General features: G+C 35.3%; 1 protein-coding gene and 1 long non-coding RNA gene across 2 annotated transcripts; one reads left to right on the forward strand and one right to left on the reverse strand.

The window, feature by feature from the left end:
* Positions 1-3,522: 3,522 nt before the first annotated feature.
* On the reverse strand, positions 3,523-14,517 carry LOC135750337 (cytochrome P450 2J4-like). The gene is made up of 9 exons (XM_065269137.2): positions 14,284-14,517; positions 14,041-14,203; positions 12,835-12,984; positions 12,595-12,755; positions 11,463-11,639; positions 9,656-9,794; positions 9,386-9,573; positions 5,196-5,337; positions 3,523-5,112 (listed from the first exon to the last, which is right to left on the reverse strand). The coding sequence occupies exons 1-9, from the start codon at positions 14,488-14,490 to the stop codon at positions 4,937-4,939; spliced, it is 1,503 nt and encodes a 500-aa protein (XP_065125209.1). The 5' UTR covers positions 14,491-14,517; the 3' UTR covers positions 3,523-4,936.
* Positions 6,922-8,308, forward strand: LOC135750341 (uncharacterized). Its single transcript, XR_010532692.2, has 4 exons — positions 6,922-7,184; positions 7,325-7,410; positions 7,491-7,605; positions 7,743-8,308. It is a non-coding gene; the product is annotated as an uncharacterized lncRNA (long non-coding RNA).
* Positions 14,518-15,372: the final 855 nt, after the last annotated feature.

The raw sequence follows: 15,372 nt of genomic DNA on the forward strand, positions 1-15,372 counted from the left end.
TAGATCTGTCTCTGTCTCAATGTATAAGAAGTTAACATGCAGACCTGAACTAGGGTGATTTGTGGCAATGCATCTTACAATACACTGCATTTCAGTACAAATATCTAAAAATGCTTAAATCAAGATGTATTTTTTTGATGAGCCAAATGACCCAAGAAAATAAGTCTAGTTTTTAGACCAAAAATATCAAATTTAAGTGATTTTGTGCATAAAATAATCAAAAAAAATCTGCCAATGGGGTAAACATTTTTTTCTTGAATTTAGTGTTTTAGAAAAATGTTCAAGATTTTTTGCTTACCCCATTTGCAGATTTTTTTTGCTTGTTTTATGCACAAATTCACTTAAATTTGATATTTTTGGTCTAAAAACTAGACTTATTTTCTTGGGTCGTTTTGCTCATCAAGAAAAAGCATCTTAATTTAAGCAATTTTAGATATTTTTACTGAAAACAACACAGAAATATTAAGAATTTTTTTCTTGAAAATAATTTTTTGCAGTGTGGTTTTAATTTAAAAAAGGTAAAGCCTTAAGTGCGTCTGACTTAAATGAGCATTTTTAATCAGATTCTGCCAACAAAGCAGTATTCCTGAATGGCCCGAGGCCGGGATTACCCAGATTTTAAGCAGAAGTATCCGATGAACATATAATACGGGTCAAGAGCATTCAGTTAATATCATTATCTAATTTTTGATGGAAATGGCGTTTATAAGCTTTGGATCTAAGCTCTTCAACTATTGTCTTATGTTTATGAAGCTGTGAAGCATTACGGTATCCACTAGATGGCGTTTCAATATCATCAGTGTATCTTCAGTGTTACATGCATGTTGATTAAAGAAAGTATTTTAATAAAGGAGTTTACCAGATGTTCACAAGTTTGCTCTGATCAAACAGAAAAAATTGTTATATAGTAAATTTAAAACTAGAGCATTGCGTTAGCAGTGTAAAATTGAATGAGTGTATTTTTGGACTTTATATGTAGATAAGTATATGTAAATCATTCAAGCCATTTATATCGCTGATATAGAGAGCTTGTTGTTTTTTTAACAACAAACTTTTCTTACTGCAAAAATAATCAACTTAACACATGTAAAACTTTGTAACATCTTTATTTTCAATGTATTTTCAGCCAGTTGTTTTCAGTAAATGATTAACAATAACTTTTTTCTTTATTCTTTACTTCTAGTTAAAGGAACACGAGCATTGCAAATGCCACAACCCAATCAATTAATCTAAATAATAGTAGCACATGTTAGTTGAAACAGTGTTCATGATCCGGCTTGCCACAGGCCCCTTCAGGTTTCCCTTTAAAGCATGGAAAGCGCCCGACCGCCTCTTTTCCAAATGGTTGCATGCCACAGGAGTCAGCCCAAATCCTCCTGATGTCATGACATGGTTTCAGGAAACTGAAGTGGTTGTGCACATGAACCGGCTTGCCGCACACCCCTGAACCCAGATCGACGACTGTAAAGCCTCCACATGGTCGTGTGCTTTTGCACTCATCAACAGCCTTATAATTGTTGTCATAGCATGGTGGTGCATATACGTACGGTTTACTCCAAGAACTACTGCAACCCGGCACGCAGGACTCCACCTTCTTACCCCAATCATGACATGGTGTCACGTTGTTGCAAGGGTTACTGCAAGGGTCCCCTTTTCCACAACCATCCTTATAAACATCAAGGCATGATGGAGCACTGAAATCTTTCTTCCAAATAGGTACATATTCCAAGCCCTTCCTGCAGTTGTCTGACTCCAGCTGGATGGCTGCGAAGCGGCCAAAAGACTTCTTTCTACAAGACATGGTGTGAGCTGCAATAAATGAGAGAAAGAGAGAAATTAGCGATCAGTGAAGCTATTGTCTTATTTAGTTTCCAGTTCATGAAAATTAGATCTAAATATTATGAAATATTAGAAAAAGATCTACTGAGTCTACAAGGTGTTTATTTGCCAGAACATTACATTCAATATATAAATTTGAACCAACCCAGCTAGCAATTTTGCATTTAAAAGACGTCTAATAGCTGTCGAACCAAGCGTCAGACGTCTAGCCTAAAACAAGGCAAAATTTGGTCTGTCAGTAAAAAAATAGACATCTAACCACAGCCCAAAAATAAATGAAATAAATAAAACCAAACTTGTAATCACTGTTGACTTTGCTTAAATGATGCAATACCAGACATCTCACAAGTTACTATGGCAAAAACGACATGTAACCAAATTCAAGATAATTTTGGCTGAAAGTTGGTTACTCATAGCCAGACTATATCAGGTCTACAGTTAACCTAGACAGTGAAATTATGGCTATTGCTTGCTGGGAATCAATAAACGTTTGCCACATTCATGTATTTTGTGTTTTCAGTAAATGGATAGATATTGTTAAAAAAAGTCACACTACATAGAAACAAAAACAGTGGTAATGTAAAAAAAGTGCATTTTGCTATTTAATTAAAAAAAAATTTAAAACAAGATTTACAAATCTACAGTCAGTCAAATCTGAAAGATGTTTCTTCTCACAGTGATAATTGGCAAACATTTACTAGACAACGTTTAATCTAGGGATGCACCGATACCACTTTTTTGGAATACGAGTACGAGTACGAGTACTTGCATTTCAGTACTTGCCAATACCGATACCAAGTACTTAATAAAAAACATGATTCAAATTTACAGGTAACAGCTTTAGTCATATAATTTAACAAAAAAACAAAGGACTAGTTTTCCAGTTTGTTGTAAACTCTGCCTCTTTGGACAAAACAAGAGGCATTAACCCTTTACACGCCGCTCAAACATAGACATTTCTCAGACCATGGTATCGATTCCAGGTATCGGGGGACTTTTAACGAGTACGAGTACTTTAGAAAATGTGGTATCGAGGCCGATACCCGATACCAGTATCGGTATCGGTGCATCCGTTTAATCCAAAGTGAATTACAAATAAAGGAGAATTCATTGAAAATATACAAAGATGAACAAGTTAAGCAATGTAAAGTTAAGGATTGTTAATAAATAAAATCTGGTAAGTATGAGTTGAGTATACTTACATGTTCTCAGATGGTCTTGGTTTTGCCTAAATGATGATTTGTTTCTGTAACAAACTCTTGTGTTTCTCCTCCGATCAGGCCGGTATTTATTCACCTCTCCTCCATCTCCACCCGTTCACAACTCATAGCTGAAGTGGATATTCAGGAATGTCTCATAAGAGAAATATGACTGTTTAAGATGACTATCACAGGTTAATTGCATTGCATTAGTGCATGTAATACATTTTAATTGATTTACATAAGCAAATGATGTACTGTATCAGTTTAATAATGATCAATTCAACATGACTTAAAATGCTCACAGTTTCTCAATTAATCTGACTACTCAGTAATGGCCTGTTTTTTTATAAGACAGACAATGCAAACAAACACTGTAATAATATAATTACATTATATTATTATAATAATTGAGCTCTATATGTATTATTCAGTATGTCTCAGCCATTGCTTGACATCAGAAACATTTGTTAAGTCAGGATGCCTCATTTTATGAGACAATTAGACACGTTTTACTGTCCTTGGCCTTCACACCTGTCTGCTTACCTGAGCCGGGGATGAATATCAGATGATGAAGACTGAATGGGTAGGGAACTGATCCTTTGAATGATTCAGTCCATATTTTCTTCAATATAATATCTTAATTAAACTTAATAATTAACTACTGACAAAACAAATATTAACAACCATCTGGCATCATACCATGATCACAACATCAAGACCATTGACATCAAAGATGACTGCAGATGCAGGAGACCAGGTGGAAATGATGTGAATGCTTGCTTTCCAGTCATCAATCCAGAAACGTCCTATAAGTTGAAAGGCCCATATTGCAAACCAGCTTACCTGCTTTTGGCACTAAACTGACATCTTGAATTCTTGAGTTGTGATGTTTATGATATTAAAAGAGCCATTTACAGTCAAAAATAAGGCAGAAATGTTATATTGAGCTTGAAGATTTAATGATGTTAAAATTGGCATATTCATAACATTGTTAAAATGATGCTAAAAGTGCAAAATATACCAAAGTGCAAATAAAGGTTTTACAAAGAATGAATATGTGTGAATACATTTCTGTAGCAGAAAATCATCTAGTCTTTATTATTTATTAGAGCAGAGGTGCCCAAACTAATATTGGCCCGCCAGCCAAAGTTGGTCTGCAATGACCTTTAATTTGGCCCATCATGCCACGTGAGATAAGGAAAAAAGATCAACGTCATTGATGCAGATATTTCTAATCAAACATTTTCTAAAATGTAAATTTTTTTGTTTTATTTATACATTACAAAAATGTAAACTGAAATATAATTCAAGGAATTAAATTGACATGCAAACTTGAAGGTGTATAACATGTAAACTCGAAACAATCTCGGGTATTATAGGCTAATAATGTTAATGCATTAGTTATGCATAAACAGAGTAATGCTTATTTTTTTTTTTAATATTACAAAAGTATAAATTAGGAGAATCAGGGTAACTTTAATTTTAATATAACACAGCAATATTTACTTTCGGCCCCCAGCCCTCAGTCAGGTTTGAATTTTGGCCCTTGGTAGGAAAAAGTTTGGGCACCCTTGGTCTAGAGGAACTGTAAAAAATTCTTGCACACAGCAGGTGTTTGGTGATGTTTTCAAATCCATGAAAACTCACAAGGGACATCTTGCAACATGCTTTGTAGACTGCGGACATTGTAGCATTGTAGACATGACCGTCTAATGGCATCTTTAGGCAGATCTGTTATAGTCATTTCTGTAGAATATATGCAAAACAATAAATGATTCACATGCAATTCAATAAAACAAAAACAACATGTTACAAACAGAAAACACATGCACTTATGTTAGTTTTTTATCTGTGTTTGTATCAATTCCTCCATTTTAATACGGTAAGGTGTGGCATTATCGCGGTATGGCACGTATGCAGAAAGGCTCAGGAGCAGAAGCGATGGCCACCGTCCTTTTCAGACTCAGAGTTTTTCCTTCAGGTGGCAGGAAAGTAAAATTCTGCATCAGGGAGGTGAAAATGAGAAAGAGCTCCATACGGGCCATCTGCTCACCCGAGCACATCCTCTTACCTGTAAAACAAAGTAAACCGGTTCAGATGAGCGTACGAGATTATAATAACACTACAGCCGCATCGCTACTCTTTCTGATCTACCTATTGAAAAGGGGATGAAGTTTTCCCTCTTGAGAAATTTGCCATGTTCATCCAGAAAGTGCGCAGGGTTGAACTCGTGTGGTGTTTCGTACTCATTCTTGTCCTCAAGGATCGGCTTTAGCATTGGTAGCACCATCACACCCTGTCAGAGAGGTTTGTCTTAGTCATTAAAATAACTAAAAAAATGTATGTCACATTATAAAGAAACATCTTTACACAGGCTTTATTATTTTCCTTATGCAAATGTGAACCATTCATATTTTAAAGGGGTCATATTATGATTTTTTTTACATGTAAAATAAGTCTTTGGTGTCCCCAGAGTACATATGTGAAGTTTTAGCTCCAAATACCCCACAGATAATTAATTATAGCATGTTAAAATTGTCACGTTGTAGGTGTGAGCAAATGAGCTGATTGTGGTTGGATAGTGCAAATGAAGGGGGCGGTATTATTATAATAAGGCTCGCTACACAGCAAAATCACCAGTGTTAAATTTTCAGGGATGGTGTTAAATACACAGTGTTGATGCTGTTTTAACACTATCTGGTAATAAAATAACACTGCCATTGCTAGGCCAGTGTTATATCCACAACAGTGTCAGTGTTAAACAAGGGTGTTGTGAGATTTCACTCTGAGCGGTGTAAATCAAGCCACGCCTCCACTAAACATATCCTGTCAGGGATTTTACCGCCATTTTCTTTCACAGGAGGACTGAAGAGATCAGGTAAATCACTCTCATAATATTCACATGGTTTAGCTAAATTAAACTGTTATTTCTCTGTCTGACTCTACGCAGCCATATTCCAAAAAACCTAAATAAGATATTTTTCCCATTTTATTTCCCCTTTGTTCGTTATTTGGTTCAGTTTAATCAGAGCTACCTTGTGTTACGTTGTTCCCTTGTTAATTTAGTATAAAGTTAAACAGCTAGCTAAAAGTTTAAAACCAAGAAGGATAATTTTAACAGGAGATATGAACGAAAGAATTGAACCATGATAAAACGCGACATGCACTACAAATTGAAGGTATGAAATTAAGTTAAATGAAAGCTCGTTTATTCACCATATGATGCTCGTTATAAGGTAATCATATAGGCTAGATACCGTGAGTTAACGAGGTCGTTTACATGCACGTGAGTGCACGGATATCGGTTAATTATTCAAATTACTGAAAAACACGGAGAAAACCGCAACCGCATCGTCATGTGTTTTCCTAAGATGAATGCAAACAGGGCAAATATCGCCAAACCAACAATTAATTTGACCAAAACCTCACAATATATCATCATTTGTATGCACAGATTGCTGGATTGGATGCATTGTGTGTTGTAAGCTTTTCGTGGCGCTAGATGTCAGATGCAAATGGCAAATACATACGGAAGTGTAAAACGTGTATGGCGAACATATGTTTTTTCTGTCATTATAGATGGTAGTTTGGTGAAAGTTCACACTGAGTGCTTCAAATCATTCAGAAGAGATGCTGTTTTTAGGGCAGTTTATTAAAGAAGACCTGACATGGATGACTTCCAATGAGAAACGACTGCTAATACTTAAGTAAGTTTATATATTTATACATATAAATCATTTTATTTGACATAACTGAACAGTTAACCAATCTTTTTAGTATATGTAGTTTTGTACATATTATTATTATTATTATTATTATTATTATTATTAATCTGGAAAGAAACTCACATGACCTGCTGCCAACTTTAATAAAAATATATTATCTTCTCATACATCGTTTTGCTATTGATGTCATATTAAATAGCAATCAAATTGATTACTATTTTGAAAATGTATAAATGAAGATTCATATTGCCTTGAGTGCTGTTTTTAATATAAAAAGAATGTTGAGTTTTCAGAGTCTTTATTGTCATTTTTTGTGATAGGACCCTACCAGACTATATTTGAATACGGCATACCCATGAATTCTGGAACTGTTATTCCTTAACCCAGTTTGGAGGATAAGAGCTTACCAACTAGTTATGTGAGTACACACAGTACATTAATACTGTACACTGTCTCTAACATGATTTATTATACTGAAATGATTTTGATTCAAATAACGGTTAAAACTGCACCCTTTTTGGTATTTTCTTGACTCTTTTTGTCTTTGAAAATCTGCAGAAATATGCTGAGGTGATGTATTGCAAAATAGCCAACATACAACAATATGGATGACCCTCTGTCTGGTCAACAGGAGTTTAAATATGGTAAGTGTACATGGGTTTGCTACTTTTACGGTTTTAAAGTTTAACTGTATACTCATGGTGTTTAAATTCTGTTTTGCTAGGACGGGACAGTGATGTGGCAGCTCTTCCCTGGCTCATTCACCTCTTGCCTTCATTTGTAAAAGGAAGAAAGAAGAAAGAGGGTCAATGTGCAACTGAAGCTACTGATTGTGCTGTGTAAGTTTTTTAGTATTTTGTTCTAGTTATTTATTCAGCAGTTAGTTTGCTTGCATTGTTCACCCCATGTAAATGCATACAAGTTCATAAATACACATCAAATACATTCATCAAATACACCCTTTTAAAACACTTAGGTGATGAGCATCAATCCATGCTTTGAGAGGAATGAATCAGCACAGCCCTGCCTGCACTGCGTTGGGAACAGAAGTTGCATCCAGAATTTTTGCATCATTCTGGACCAAAAAGCCATTACCTCCATGATGAAGACCACTGATGCAGCCTTCCACTACATCATGAGTAAAACAACTACAGAACTAAATACCAGGTTGGAACGTATTTAAGAAAAATGAAACGTCTTTTGAATTGAAATGTCTGTTTTGTTATGGAAAAATCTTTAGTATTGTGAAGGATAAGCATTTCTGCCTGCCAGTAAGGTAATTGCAGTGTATTTTAATGTTCAAGTTTTGAGTAGGGTGGCTAATTTTTTTTAACTCTCATTTGATTTATTAAAGACCTTTATAATAAGTGGTTTTCATGTCACTGCGCTGTGGTATAAGATAACTTTCATTATTCCATACTGTATTCTGTTTTCTAATTGTAGCTGAGGTATTTAAATAAGCAGTGTTAAATGCAAAGTGTTGTGTGTATCAATGTAAATATTAAATGTGATATACTTTAATAAAAAGAGGTTTTTCAATATTTCTTGTCATTTGTCTTTTATAGAAACAACCCATTAGCAACAAAAGTGGCTATTTATCAGTATTTTAACACTTAACATTGTTGAATTCACATTACACCGGTGTTGACTTTAAATTAGGAGTGTTAATTTTTAACACTGTATTTCTGTGCCAACACCAGTGTAGTGTGGAAACAACAATGAATAGTGTTGAACAAAGTGTAAAATTTAACAATATTGAGTGTTAAATTAACATATAATGAGTGTTGTTAAATTAACACTACACTTTTGACTAAATTAACACAGTGTAGTGTGGACACATATACACACTTTTCCAGTGTTAAATTTGACACCCTGGGTGTTATTTTAACACCAGTGATTTTGCTGTGTACCTGCTTCACAAAACAGGCGAAATCTAAATGACCAAAACAAAGTTACTGGGTTGTTGTTTTTCACGTTTTATAGGTTGATAGAAGCACTGGGGACTTAACTCTTTCCCTGCCATTGACGAGATATCTCGTCAATCAAGAGAAAACGCTTCCCCGCCAATGACGAGTTTTTCCGTCTTTCCGCAATACCGCTATTATCCACTAGGTGGCGCCCTTCCGCAACTTTTTAAACCCGGAAGTATTGCCCTATGGCAAGCGGCTGCATGTCCGTGTCTGTTTTAAAGATCGCTCTGAATGGGATCTCTATGAAAAGTCCGTCACAAAAATGGAATTATCTCTGCTTTTTGCTCAAAATATGGTGTTTTTGCAGAGACCTACCCATATTCAAAAGCTGATTGCAAAAGAACTACTGAAGGTAGGATGAAACGTTTTTTTTTGTTTGAAAGCAGAGGGTCTGTTCTTTCATTTGGTATATTGTATGTTTACATATTTGAAGAAGAACATTTTCTGGAAGACATTAAACTTTTGTGAAAATCCTGAAAAACGCTGGCGCTGGCTGGCAACTTTTTTTTAAAATGCTGGCGGTGAAAGAGTTAATAGCACTTAAACGCTGGCGGTGAAAGAGTTAATAGCACTTAAACATGGAAATGTCAGATTTTGACGCTATGACCACTTTAACAAACTAGATTTTTTTGAAAGGAACGTCTCTCACCTTAGGAATGAGATATCCAGCTACTGTCGTGTCTCTGCAGGCTACTCTCGGTGGAATGAAGGCGAGGACGTTTGCAAACCTCTGAACCTCATGAATCACAGCGTAGGTGTACGGCAGATGCGCCCGATCTTCCATCAGCGGTTGACGTGTCTGTCCGATCACACGATCGATCTCCGACTGAACTTTCTCTGCGGTGACAGATAGCAAACGGAGACACATTTACACATTTGTCTTTCCTGCAGACAGGTTTTTGAACATCCATCAACGCACCTTGCACTTCTGGGTATTTGACCATGTAGAGTAAAGCCCATCGGAGAGATTTAGCCGTGCTTTCTGTTCCTGCTCCAAACAGATCCAGAACACAGTGTATCAGATTGTCTTCTGTGAACTCTGCCTCGCTGTCTTTACTCTGGGAAAAAATGAAAAGATGAAAAAAGTTTTTATCAAACATTTTTAACAAGATGTCTCAGATGTTATTATTTAGTGACGTCAATAACAAAGCGAGGTCTCAAACATTTTTTCCAAACAATTTTCCGTAGTTAGATAAGTGATGCTTTCAGGACTGTCACATCCATAAGTTAGCAAAGTTTCTTCATCATAAATACACACATGAAGTATTTTGTCTCCCAAAAACGTGTGTCCTGGGGCCTCATTTATAAAATGCAAAAAACATCCTACATTTGATCCTACGATAATTTATCCAAAATATGTACGTGTGATTCATAAACCGAACGTACGCGCCCCTTTCAAATTTATAAACCGCAAATGAACTTAAACTCCAAAAAATAGCTTTTTTCCACAAACCTGCAGCAATTGGATAAGCAAAAGTGCATACGCCTGCTCAGACCCTGACGTGGGGCTAAGCACTTTTCCACGTAAAAAAAACAGTTTTTATAAATATCGACTTTGCGTTGATTTTTACGTACGCACACTTTACGATCAAATCTGTACATCATTTCAACGATGACTCAATTGTGACTACAGGACAGACCATCTACTGAATCATCAGTTCAAAAGACAAATCACAGCCGAGGAGTAACCTTCCGCTCTCTCTGATTGAAGCCAATACGGAAGTGATTTAAACTGCAATTCATTGACTGACCACTAGAGGCTCCAAAAGGGAATCAATTCCCATAGACCTCCATGTTAAAATGGCCAACTTTACAGTAAAAAATAATATGTTTACAGCCTGGTAGAAAAAGTGTTTTTGGTCTGTATAGCTAATTTTGCCATTCATGACAACTGTGACAGGGGTACATTTTTTTGTAACTCATCCATTTAAATTATATTAACTAGGGATCAACCGATATGGATGTTTTTCCATATAGTTTTTTTTTTACTGCCGATGCCAATACTGATTTTTGTTTCATCAGCCTTAGCCGATGACCGATACAGGCTGCAGATTTTCTTGAACCAATATTTGGAGCCGAAACCTTTGCTCACTCAATTTACATCATAAAAATGACACGATAATGCAAAATGTTACAAATCTCAATTTAAAAAAGTAACATTTATTGAACTTAAAAAAACTATACTTAACAAATAGTAAAAACAGGTGAGGGTGCTATGGAACTGCACTCTCCACAATGACGAGGAACTATCAGCAAAGGATATTGATTTCTAGCATTTTACTAATACAAATATAGAGTGTTTTTGTTTGTTTGATTATGTTTTAGTCACATGACCTGCAATCGCTTGTGGCTTCCAGCACTCGGTCTGTAAACAATGTCGCAAAAAATCAGCAAACAGCCACGTATCGGTCGATACACAAAAAACTCTCAAAAATCGGTCTATCACTAATATTAAGCCTTAAAGTTCTGCATAATTAAGGGCGTGGCCACTTGAGTGACGGTTGAACAGCCACTGCTGTCACTAGAGTCGAACTAGGCAGGCGTGGTTTCAGCAACCAGCCACCTCAGCTTCACCCACATCCCGCCTCTTTACGATCTTCAGAAACCTATGGGTGACATCACGGAGACTACGTCCATCTTTTTTTACAGTCTATGATCACAGCACTACAAAATATCAAATAAAGAATTCATTATGTTTAAACCCGACCTGCTTCCAAAATCTATACCTTCTCGATTTCATCCAGATAGCAGTCAATGTAATCTCTGGGACTTGATGGGTTTCTGTCTTCTTTGTGTTTCCTAATTTCTTCCTGAAAAAAGAGCTTAAGCTTTGAAAGGTTGGCAAACGTCGTCTGGTGTTTCCCAGGCAGGAAGGACATCATGGTGGGAAACTGGTTATACAACTGTAAAGAGAGAGAGAGAAAGAGATACATGAGTATGTAACATGACTACAAATAAACTACAAGAGCTACTGTATTTAGTTTACTTATTAAACGAAGATATGGGAGTATAACCAGATTTGACTTGACAGCAAATAATTGTTTTCTAATTTAAAAAGTTTTACACATTAAGTTTAAAGAAGAAATATTATAAGCACTTTTCACAGTAAGATCTTTGATTTTATGCAGGAAGCTTCATAAAGCATAAAAACCACACAGCTGTCACAGTTAATACAGCGCTTGGAGCACTTCTGTCTCACGATATTACAACAAATAGCCTCGAAACAACACAAACCAACTATGCAGACAGGACACAGCTGAACACAAGCAAACCATAAAAATCTATGTGGATTTCAAGAACATCAATTATGAAAGCGTGTAGTATAATACAAACGTAAAAACAAAAACAACTTTGCTGTAAAGCAAAAAATTGCATTCAGCGTGATCAAAAACTATACGAATAATTGATGGCAAAATCTTAGTTAGTGCACATTTTAAACATAGCAAGATGTACACTCAAATTATGGGTAATTTCAACCTTAGCGTCGGGTCAAAAAGAAACAAACCCATCCGATGGGTTAAATTAAAGCAGAATTTTTTTATATTTTACCGAGCCCCTAAGGGGACATTGGAGTAAAACAAATCTAAAGTTTAGTTTCATGTGCTCACGTAAAACTTTTGCGTGCTCACGCGAAACCTTCATGTGCAGAATTTTTTTTAAAGTTTGGTTTCGCGTGCGCACGCGATAGTTTCGCGTGCGCACACGAAACTAAACTTCATATATTTTTTTACATTTTTTTTCTCCATGTCATTTATAATTACTTTTCAAATCGAAACTACACTTAAAACTATAGCTAGATATTCAGTACGTAACTACTGTATTGCTGTGTTTCATACAGTATGTTTATTTGTATCATACCCGACCCCAGTTATTGACAGGCAGTTTAAAGGTATCGTCCGAATACTTCAACAGCTGATGAAAACTCTGGTCGTCATACTCGAACTTGTATCCAAAAACCAAACTGCATATTATATTCCCCACTGCATAGGTCAACACGTGGTGAGGGTCGGAAGGCAAACCTTAAAAAATATTAAAAATTTAAATATGATGCACATAAAGATTTTATTATGACATTGAATAAAGCTCCTCCTGCCTGACCTTCTTCATCCTGCAGAGCCTTACAAACAATCTGACACTCCTGCAGGATGGAGTTTTCCAAAGTTTTCTTTCCCACACCAAAATATTTCAGTGTTGCCACAGCGAAACTTCTCTGCTGGCGCCACATGTGCCCACCGGAGAAGATCAGACCTGCGTAAAAAAACAGAAAGCCGAGATCACATGAATGTATAAAGATTACAAGCATTTAGTTACGGATATTTAACAATTACAGTATCTGCAATTACTTGATTTATCAAGGTGCTTCTCATTCAATCAAATCATTTTATTTTTCCTTGTGGTGTATTTATACTTTTAGTCAAGGTCATCATTTCACTTTCTAACCCTCAGACTTAAATGAAGCATTGTTGGCTGTGGTGCCATGTGACCATGTGTTTTTAGATGTGAAACAGCCACTTACAGATGGGATGAGTTTAATGTGCAATTCACAAATGTGTTTCAGGATGCAAATTCAGTTCAGTATCAGATGTGTATTGTGATTGAAAACTTTATTTTGCATGGTTGCACTACTAGGTTAATTTAATGGGAAAATCTCAAATGTTTCTGGGAATGTGGTTTATGCATTTCCGAATTCAATATGTACATTTGATCAGTATGCACGCTTGTTCCCTGGGAATTAAACCCATAACCTTTAGCACTGCTAACACAACGGCCTACCAACTGAGCTATAGGAATTCAAACTTGGGTTTGTTTTTGACTAGATACTTTTAAGTAAATTATTCATACTAGAAAAGTTTTTCTTTTTACACCTGTTCCTACAGGTTGCATTATGTAAGCAACATTGTTTTTTAATAGGCCATGCAAACATATTTAATTTGTGTGTTTTTCCTGAATTGTGTTTAAGAACGTACAGTATAATCTCACTTTGACTTGTTGGGTCAAGTTTCTTAACACTATACAGACGTCAATGAGTAAATGTGCATAACTGTACGCTCCTTTCACATTACAAGTCCATAATGCATGTGACTATAACTGAAAAGCATAATAATGTGCAACGGCATGAACATTTGTAAAACATTTGTATGATTTCACCAATTATACAACACTTAGTTCTGCTTCGCTCATTTGTCTAGCAGCTCTCTAGAAACAGATTCATGTGTTTTTGAAGTTTTTTAAAGAGATGCCTATGCTACACATCTTTTATTATATTTTCTAATGGTAACAGAGGCATGCAGATTTATTGTGTACCTTTTCCTTTACTGATTCTCTCATTGACAGGGAAGAACGGCCGTTCGGTGAAGATGTCTGCTTGTTCCACAAACGCCTCTTTAAACGTCTCATATCCGGTGAGCAGTATGCAGGGTTTGTCTCCAAGATAGAATGTGCTTACATCGCCGTACCACTTGGCCATCTAAAACACATGAAGTTATGAGGTTATATGATGCAAATATCACATAAGCTCATCTCTCAATCACTCATATAGAAGAATACCTTTGGGAAGAACTCCATTGGATCATTAAATCCGATGTTCAGCAAGTTTCCGATGAAGGGCAGAGGGAAGGGACCAGGTGGCATGTTGCTTGAACGAACATCATACACGTGTTTCACCAACAGCAGAACGCACAGAAATATCAAGACTCCTTGTACGTCAATCCACTGATCCACCAGATGTAATAATGTCTGTGATGTCATTTTCATTGATGCAAAGATAGCCTAAACAAACAAATTACATACATAAAGAACTTTAAATGTAAGTTGTTCCTGCATTTTTTTGGACAACAAATTGCAAATATACAGTACAAACAAAACATTTTGTTATTTTTTCTTATCTGGCAAAAATTTTATTAATACCTCTTGGTCATGTGGCATTACGCAAAATAAAGTGAATTAATGACATCACTTTTATACCAAACTTACTTATTTTTGTGAAATGTTTAAACTGTGCTTGCATACGAATATGGCAAAAAAATATATATTTTTTCAAATATAATTTTAAATATTTTTTTAAATGGCCAAAAATACTGAAATAAATTACATTTATATACAATTAAATTTATAATTTATAATATTATATTTAATACATACTTATACATTTATTTTTATACATTTTATACAAACTTTTATATTTTGGCCAAAAAACTTTTTTTGCCATATGGGTTGTAAAATTAGAATATATATTTTGCCCCTCAAATTCATTTTGAAATGTATGTTAATATATGAAGATTAAAACTAAATATATTTTCAAATTCAATATATATTTAATTAAGCTTTACATTCTACAAACTTTATTTAGCATATATGTTTAAAATATTTGTGGCATTTTTTTTTTTTTTTTTTTTTTTGCTGTAGGTTATTGGTGTCTTTCTATAAAAACCATCACCTCTATATTTTGCCTTAGTGTACAAATACTTCTTTCAGAGTCTGTAACACACAAATTAAGGCAAACTCATGAAATTGCATTTTTATACTGAGAAATATTTAATAAATGCACAAACTGACAGCAGAAATAAGACTTTACCTGCCCACAGGTAAGATCACCTTGCGTCCTGATTTATCCTGCGATCTGAACAACACACCTTT

The sequence above is a fragment of the Paramisgurnus dabryanus genome, chromosome 21 (genome assembly GCF_030506205.2).
Source record: "Paramisgurnus dabryanus chromosome 21, PD_genome_1.1, whole genome shotgun sequence".
In the NCBI taxonomy this organism is placed as follows: domain Eukaryota; kingdom Metazoa; phylum Chordata; class Actinopteri; order Cypriniformes; family Cobitidae; genus Paramisgurnus; species Paramisgurnus dabryanus.

Excerpts from the sequence above, each read along its gene's own strand:
- LOC135750337 (XM_065269137.2), bottom strand. The coding sequence starts at position 14,490 with ATGAAAATGACATCACAGACATTATTACATCTGGTGGATCAGTGGATT. Across the intron at positions 14,204-14,283 it reads CAATGGAGTTCTTCCCAAAG|ATGGCCAAGTGGTACGGCGA; the intron begins GTATTCTTCTAT and ends CATGTGTTTTAG. Across the intron at positions 11,640-12,594 it reads CTGTCAATAACTGGGGTCGG|TTGTATAACCAGTTTCCCAC; the intron begins GTATGATACAAA and ends CTCTCTTTACAG.